At 35.8% G+C, this 9189-nt stretch overlaps 1 protein-coding gene across 1 annotated transcript; it reads right to left on the reverse strand.

Annotated features, from left to right (window-relative positions):
• Positions 1 to 7263: 7263 nt before the first annotated feature.
• LOC111902068 (uncharacterized mitochondrial protein AtMg00810-like) lies at positions 7264 to 7653 on the reverse strand. The gene has a single exon (XM_023897948.1). The coding sequence runs from the start codon at positions 7651 to 7653 to the stop codon at positions 7264 to 7266; it is 390 nt and encodes a 129-aa protein (XP_023753716.1).
• Positions 7654 to 9189: the final 1536 nt, after the last annotated feature.

Consider the following 9189-nt stretch of genomic DNA (forward strand, 5'->3'; position numbering starts at 1 on the left):
GGAAATATGATAAATTTCAAGGTTTTATGTAATTTGGGTAAATTATAACAAACTCTAGTCACAATAAGAAAAATGAGTATGTTGGTGCTACAAAATACTTATAACAAATTTTTGGTGTGTTAAAAGCTCACCACAACACTTGAATATTTTACTAAAATATAGTTTTATTAGTAAAATAATCGTAAGAGGTTTCACTATTTTAAACGTTTAAAACCTAACATATTTTGTTACGCTTACAACACATATGGTAAGTTGACAAGTTATAAGCAATTACTTATAGATATCGTTATAAATAATTTTAATATAATCGGTATGCAAAACAGAGTTTTACGACAGGAATATTCGCGGGTCATAATCTGACCATCATAAAGCTTTTAATAATACAAGTGTTAAGTTGTATGTCATAAAGTTGTAAAACGTGTGTCAAAAAACCGCAGTCATAAATTACCCTAAGAACATCGTATACATTATTCTATAAACTCGTGTAAATTTTGTTGAGACTCTTGTGAGACACTCCTTCACCGTACCTACCTAGCATACACCGTAAACCCTATAGTTATAACCAGAGTTTCATGGAGGGAGAGTGAGGTAATTGTATATAGATCTATACAATTGTGTATAGATCTATATGGGGTTGACACCCCCACACCTGAGTTGTTCGCTACAGCTAGACGGGCCAGTCTAGGGTGACAAGTATCTTTTAGAAACTGATGCCTGAAGAACGTCAAGACAGGCGTGTTAGTCATATTAGCATGGTTATAACGACTCACAAAGAGAATAACAACATCATTTGAATTTACGCAGGATATACACTCTACTAGTTTGATAAAATACACAACTATGTTTCGTCTATTTTGTAAACTAATTTCACCACTCTGGACTTACGGTTTTAAGACCACAACTCTTTTATATACATAAAATATAGAATTTTCTGGGAACATGCTATTTTCAAATACAAACAAAGGAAACAAAGAACATGCATGCAAATTATACACGATTTTGGAACGAGACTCACAAACTACTTTTATATAAAATATTGGATTTTCTGGAGTGTTACACTCATTATAAACAAAGATTTTACAAAGTTCCTTACAAATATGCTTATGAACTCACCAACATTCTATGTTGACGCTTTTCAAAACAACTTGTATTCTCAAGGACTCGGTGAACAGGTACTCGAGCCTTGGATCTGGATATTGGCTATCTTTTTGAGACATCATACTTTTTGTTATTTTTGTGTAATTAAAGAACAAGTACAATTTGTAAACAATGAATGTTGGTATATTGTAATGTATGATGTTTGGTTGCTATGTATCATTTATATTCAACTGTTATGATATTACACTATGACGTCATCTGCCCCCGAACGTTTCCAGCATCCTGGTTCGGGGATGTGACAGTGGGTGTGGGTGTGGGTGGGTGTATGTGTGGGGGGTGTGGGTGTGTGTGTGCGTGTGTTTATGGGGGTGGGTGTGGGTGTATGTATGTATGTTTGTAGGGGTGAAGGTGGATTTGTGTGTGTGTGTGTTTGTGGGGGTGGGTGTAGGTGTGTGTTTGTAGTGGTGAAGGTATGTGTGTGTATGTTTGTTTGTGTGTTTGTGGGGGTATGGGTGGGGGTGGGGGTGAGGGTGTGTTTGTGGGTGTAGGGGTGGGCTTGGGAGTAGGTGGGTTGGAGGTGTTAAGGTGGGGGTGAGTAGAGGTGGGTGGGGTGGGAGTGGTTGTGTGTTTATATTTTAGAAAAATTATAGAATTAGAAAAATGTGGAAAACAATGATTATCAATTTTCCAAAAATTTCCAACTACTTTGTAATTTTAGAAAATGGAAAATTTTCATTTTCCATGAAAAATTTAGAAAAATAGACGAACTAAACGCGTTTTCAAAATTCTCATTTTTCTGGAAAACGATCCATTTTTCCGCTACTAAATGCAACCTAAGTGTCCAGTGAGCATGTTACCCCCTAAAAAACATTTTCTAGCAAAGGGAGAGTAAACAAGAATGAAGGAAATGTTCGGTTAAACTTTTTTGATGATAAATCAAGAGTAGTAAGGTTTCTAAGGTTAACTATGGATTTGGGAATGGACCCCACCAAACCACAAAAATAGATACCCAAGTGATTGAAAGTGACACCATCCCACTTGCAACAGCCTGTGTTCTCGCCAGTCCATCATAATTGGATGATAACAAGAACCTAGCCTAGCTTGACAGATGTAATCAAGATCATCTTCTTCATTGTATGAGTGATTGATGGAGGAAAGGTTTTGTTTGAAGAGAAGCAAATCAAGGCTTTGTTGAGGAGAGCATTTGTGAGTGGCATCCAACAAAGAGGAAGAGGCAAAGTAAATGAAGAAAAAGAAAAGGGAAAAGGAAAAGGAGGTAAGCATGTTTTAATTACTCATTCTATGTATTTTCTATATAAACATTTACACATGCTCAAATATATCTATACTCATGGCAAATTGGCAATATTACACTTAAATTTCTTTAGGCACGATAGATACTTTAAGTTGATCGAGATTTAAGTATTTGTTTTCGAATAATTACAATAGCCAAAGACTTACATAGTTTTTCCTATCATTGAGGGCTTAATTGTCTAATCTCTTATTTCCATGTAATCCAACAATCTCTTATCTAGGTCTTGGTTCAATGGTGCATGTGAATGGAAGACTTGATTAGGTTGAATCTGTCTTGACATATGGTGAGTAGGCCTTTGATTATAGGGGTGAGCATTTGGACCGGACCGGCTCTTGGACCGGACCGGTTTCGAAGAATATTGTGGACCGTGGACTGGACCGGATGAGACTTGTCGGGTCCATGTCCAGGTTTGGGTTTTCCGGTTCTTGGACCCGTTTGGCCCGATACAACTTTACATGCACATAGTACAACTTGTTAAAACGTGTTTTTTGGTTTGATACAACTCATTAAAACAAATATGTTGTTGGGTTTGATACATTACAAGTTGTTAAAATGAATAATTTTTTGGGTTTGATACGGTATAACTCATAAAAATGAATATGTTTCCGTTTCTTGTGCCCTTTGGACCGGTTAAACTTTGATTGTTTATATTTTATATCTTTTGTTTGAAGGATTGTAACTCATTGAATATAACATTAAAAACAACAAAATTATAGTTTAAACTCATCTACAAACTCTAAATTACACGTTGGAAAAAACTGCATGTCAAGTCGACTTAAAACAAATAAGATATGCTTGTTTAAAGAATTTCATAGAATACAAAAGTTTAAATTTCTTGCTGAAAAGCTGAAATATTTTAGCTTTGATATATCATCTTTGAAGGATTGTAACTCACCAAATATAACACTAAAAACAACAAAATTATACTCTAAAATCATCTACGAACTATAAATTACATGTTGGAAAAAAGTTTATGTCAATCCGACTTAAAACAAATGAGATATGTTTGTTTAAAGAATTTCACAGAATACAAAAATTTTAATTTCTTGCTGAAAAGCTGAAATATTTCAGCTTTGATATCTCATCTTTAGAGGATTGTAACTCATCGAATATAACAAACAAAACAACAAAATTATAGTCTAAAATTATTTACATACTCTAAATTACACGTTAGGAAAACTCATATGTCAATCCGACTTAAAACAAATAAGACATGTTTGTTTAAAAAAGTTCATAGAATACAAAAGTTTAAATTTTTAATGAAAAACTGAAATATTTCAGCTTTGATATCTCATCTTTGAAGGATGGTAATTCATCGAATATAGCATCAAAAATAACAAAATTATAGTCTAAAATCATCTACAAACCCTAAATTACACGTTGAAAAAATCTCGCATATCAATCAAACTTAAAACGAATGAGATATCTTTGTTTAAAAATTTTCACAAAATACATTTTTTTTTAAAATAAGCCGGTTAAAAACTGGTTTTACCCGGAACTAGGCAGACCGGACCGGTTTTGCTCAAATCCTAGAACCGAGAACCGGCCTAGAGGTAAAAAAAAAGAAAAGGTCCAATCCAATCCGGTCCATAATTCGAAATGCTCACTCTTACCCGAATGATTTAAAAAAAATGAATATAAGCATTTCATAATCTTCTGAGTTGTGGAACATATCCTCTAAGCTAAATCTTTGTAACCTACGAAATATTCATAATATATAAAATTTAAAAATAAGTATGCTCTTTACGGATGTGTTTGATTCCAAAACGAGAACCGAAGAACTGAAAACCGGTTTAATGGGACGTAGAGAACCGAAAATTTGACTAACATCCCGGTTCCAGTTTTTTTCAGACCAATCCAATTCCACCGAATCAAATGTTCATCTCTAATTAGATTATCGAGGTTTTAAATCCATATTCTAAAACCTTTACTCATTGTAAAATGTAATCGAAAGTTAGAAACAAAGCTCATACTGAAAAAACGTTTCCTAATGTGTTATTGACAAAAAGAAAAAAAAAAATACATCAATTTTGTAAAAGATTAAAGCAATATATTCTCTTATTCATTTTCGTGATTATGTATGTTAATATTTTTTGATTCCCTTTTATTATGGTGGAGACCCACCGGCAACATATGCTTTCCTGTGAATTTCCTTTGCTCTTCCCTCCCCCATCACTGAAACGGCTGCGAAATCAGTTTCAAGCTGCTACGAAACTCCATGGAAGCTTACTTTCGCGCTTCTGTATCTATAAACCCTACTGCTTCCATCTCCAAACTTCATCACTTAAATTTTCTGTGAAAATTGATAATCTACACAAACAATTCAAACTCTCACCTCCTCGAACTAATCATAATGGGAATCCAAATCCCTCTCCGCAAGAAGGTAACCCTAATTCCAAATAGCATGAGCCAAAGAGATTGTGACGAAGATCAGTGGACTCCAATTATCGTCGTCATCATAATCCCCAACTTCACCCATACGATCTCCAAAGCCATCAGCAACAATAACAATTCATTTGCGATTTTCTTTGCATTGCTTTATGTAGGCTTCGGTTTGTCGAGATTATGCTTGTCCAAATTCATTTCCCTGCCTAAACACGAGAAATTGATGCAGCAATTGTTGTTGAAGTTGGATAGCTGGTTTCTCACTACGGTGATAACGTTTGGATTTGTTTATCGGTTAGCGGAGACGATGGCTATGTACATTGTTGTGTCTGTGGGGAGTTTAGTTCTGTTTGTTATGTTGGTGATTGATCTTGTTAGGGTTTGGAAGATTTGGAGACACGGTGGTGAGGATGAAACTCCGTTGCCTGAGGATCAGACGATGGATGACGGAAAATTTAACGGTTACTCTGTCTCGATCTTGGATAAAGTGTGATTCAACTGGAGTATCCTCCAGTTTAGAGGAGATTAGTGATTAGTTATTCCTAATATTAATATTGGTTTTTTAAAAGTATTTGATATCCATTGATTTATGTAAAAATAAAAAACCATTATTGGACTTTGTGTTTAATCCAGTTAAAAGACATAAGTTTGACCTCATTCACGGTCTTCAAAGAGTAGCATCTAATCTTTTTGATAAGCAAAGTGTTTCTCGACTTCCAAATCCACCAAAGAATCGTGTACACAAGAGCAACACCGTACTAATGGGATTAGAGATCTCCAACAAACGTAAAAGATTAAGAGGTTGCACTGTGAAAACACATTCTGCAAATTAAATTCGTACAACAAACCGAAAGAAGTTGATGATAAACAACAAAAGTTGTTATTTACGAAAACTCCTAATGGTGAGGGTCATGTATACACATGGAAACATGATGATACTAGGATCCAATTTGCTTTACTAGGCCTTTTCACCATCAGGGAACTACCATTTAAATTCATTGAAAACGAGGTCTTCATAGAACTTGTAAACGCCCTTAATGGTAGGGTGAAATTGCCTTCAAAGCATAAAATTTCTCGTGATGTTGTGTCCTTCTATTTTATGGAGAGGCAGAAGTTGTACAAACATTTGAGCAACCCCAAAACAATCATCCACTTGACAACCGACACATGGACATCATCGTGTCAAAAGATAAATTATATGGTTGTCACGGCCCACTTCATTACCAAAGTTTTTGTCATGCACAAAAGGATAGTTAACTTTAGAGAGGTTGATACTCACAAAGTTGAAGACATTGTCCGGGAGTTGCTAATTTGCATAAACGAGTGGGGCATGAAGAATGTCATGACGATGACCATTGATAATGCCAAGACGAATGACGCGACAATCAAGATCATTGTGAAAGAACTGTCGGGTATTTACGAGAATGGCAAACATTTTCACATTAGGTGTATGGCTCATATCATAAACGTAGTTGTGAAAATGGGGTTAAAACACGAAGTTTACCATGTAAAAAGCATACAGTAAGGTAAACAGAAAGCTATTGCTACATAAACTCGCAGGTTTGTTTTATTGAAGAAATATCACTAAAAAACTTCAATTTATCTGATCACAGGAACGTATTGACTATATATACTAAACAAAAGTAATTAGTATATAATTAGGATTCCTAAAAGTAATCTAAAACTTTCCATGTAGAGAATCCTTATGGCTCAAGGAAATTATCTGGAACTTGGACAACACTCCAAGGAATTTGTTTATGGATCGGATCACGCCTTCTAGCCACTTCCGGACTCAGGTACTCATTAACAATCACCCCCTGAATTTCTGAGTCGAGGGTAATTCTTGCACACCAAGCAACGCTCTCATCCTTGTGAACCTTATTCGAGCTAAGGCCTTCGTAAGTGGATCTGCTCGTTGCTTATCTCCCGAAACATGTTTAACAATCACTTGCTCGTTTTCCACATGCTCGAATAAAGTGGAATCAAGTGTGAATGTGCTTGCTTATTCCATGAAAGACATGATTCTTTGATAGTGCAATTGCTGATTTGTTGTCTATGCGAATCAACACCTTCTGTTTCTTCATTCCTGTCAGCTCAGCTAACAACTCCCTTCATCAAACTGCCTGACATGCAGTTTCAGTAGCTACCATGAACTCAGCTTCACACTAGGACATCACTATTGTATCTTGCTTCTAGGAGCACCAAGTGATAGGTGAGTCACCAAGGTAGAAAACATGCCTTGTTGTACTTTTGTCATCATCAACATCTATATTGTGACTGCTATCACTGTAACCTATCAAGCTCATATTATTACTTCGTTTATATACTATCCCAAAAGATAGAGTACCATGCAAGTAACGAAGAATTTGCGTAATAGCACATGCGTGATATTATCGTGGACTTTGCATATATTGGCTAACTACTCCAACCGAATATGCTAAATCAGGACGGGTGTGTAAGAGATATCATAAACAACCCACTAATTTCCAATAATGGGTAGCTTCAACTTCTAGTTCATCTTCAGCTTTTGACAACTTTAGTCCTAGCTCCATCAGACATTGAGTTGCATTACACTCTTGCATGTCTGCCTCTTTTAGAATCTTCATAGCATAACTCTCTTGCTTCACCTTTACACAACCATTTTCTTGCAATACTTCAATACCCAAGTAGCAAGTTAGTTCACCAAGGTCCGACATTTCAAACTGTAACGCCATTAGTCTCTTGAATTGGTTTATAAACTCTAAACTTGCTCCATTCACGAACAAATCATCTACATAAACCGCAACGATGATGAATTCTCCATTTGCAAACTTTCTATAAATTGCAATTTCTTGCATGCATCGTTGGAAACCCATATTTTTCAATGTGTTATTAAGCTTCAAATTCCATGTACTCGGAGATTGTCAAAGACCGTATAAAGCTTTTGCCAATTTGTAGACTTTTGTTTCTTCACCTTGCTTCACGAAACCTTATGGTTGGCACACATACACTTCTTCCTTTAAATCTCCATATAAAAATGCAGTTTTTACATCTAAGTGATGAATCTTCCATCCATTCCCATCCGCGAGAGCAATCAATAGTCTTATTGTCTCGAGTCGAGCTACTGGTGCGAATACTTCATCAAAGTCAATGCCTTGCTCTTGTACATAGCCTTTTGCTACTAGACGTGCTTTGTACCTTGTAATCGATCCATTCATATTTGTTTTAATTTTATACAACCATCTTAACCCAGTAGGTTTAGTATCTTTAGGTGGAGGAACTAATTTCCAAGTATTGTTCTTCTCAATGGAGTCAATTTCGGACTTCATTGCATCGAGCCAATTTTTGTTCACTTTGGCTTCTTTAAAATTATTTGGTTCTTCATCGAATGATAACATTAAATGATCCACATCTAACTTGTAGTCATTTAATCTTCTTGGCAATACTGAAGTTCGAGTGGACCGCTGAAGTGGAACAAAACTTGCATCATTATTTTGATCATCAATATGTTGCGAAGGGCTGCTATCATCGTTATAAGTGTCACTCGTTTGGTTGGTTTAGGCGAGATCAGTGAATTGTTTGGTTTCTGTTGCAGTTGGGATCGAACCACCATTATCATGGGTTGCTTTACCATTACTCCACATGACCGTAAATGTACCCGGCCCATTTCCATCATAATTTTGGGTTCATTATTCCATTTCATGTCTTATTTTCATCACAAACTACATGGGCACTAATAATAATTTTATTTTCCCGCAGATTATATAACCGAAAACCTCCCGAATTCGATTCCTTTCCAAAATATACCAACAGTCGTGACCTATCTTCAAGCTTCTTCAAATGTTTTGAGGCTACTCTTTCATATGCAATACAACCAAATACTTTCAAGTCTTCAAGATTTGGTTTTTCACCATAAAATTTCTCGAATGGTGTAGCACATATCAATGCTTGAGTAGGTGTACAATTTATGATGAATGTTGCATGTCGTACCGCTTCGCCCCAAAAGTGGTTTGGATATCTTTCGCTTTCATTAGGCATCGTGTCATCTCGAGTAGAGTCCTATTTCTCCGTTCAACTAAACTGTTTTGTTGAGGTGCATAAGGAGTTATCAACATACATGAAATCCCTTCTTCATCACAAAAACGGTTCAACTCAGTCGATGTGAATTCTCCACCTCTATCCATATGGAAAGTCTTGATCTCTTTACCGATTCATTTTTCAATTGATATCTTGAATCTTTTAATAATTTCGGATGCATCGCTTTTGTGCTTCAAAAGAAAAGACCACATATATCTAGAATAATCATCAATAAGAACTAAAATATAAATATTACCCGCTTGGGGTGGGGGGATCAACCTGTCCACAAATATCTCCATGCACCATCTCGAGAATATTTGTAGCTCTATAATTAG

The sequence above is a fragment of the Lactuca sativa genome, chromosome 4 (genome assembly GCF_002870075.4).
Source record: "Lactuca sativa cultivar Salinas chromosome 4, Lsat_Salinas_v11, whole genome shotgun sequence".
Classification (NCBI taxonomy): domain Eukaryota; kingdom Viridiplantae; phylum Streptophyta; class Magnoliopsida; order Asterales; family Asteraceae; genus Lactuca; species Lactuca sativa.

Bases quoted from the DNA above. Each gene is read 5' to 3' on its own strand.
- LOC111902068 (XM_023897948.1), bottom strand. From the start codon at position 7,653: ATGGGTTTCCAACGATGCATGCAAGAAATTGCAATTTATAGAAAGTTT.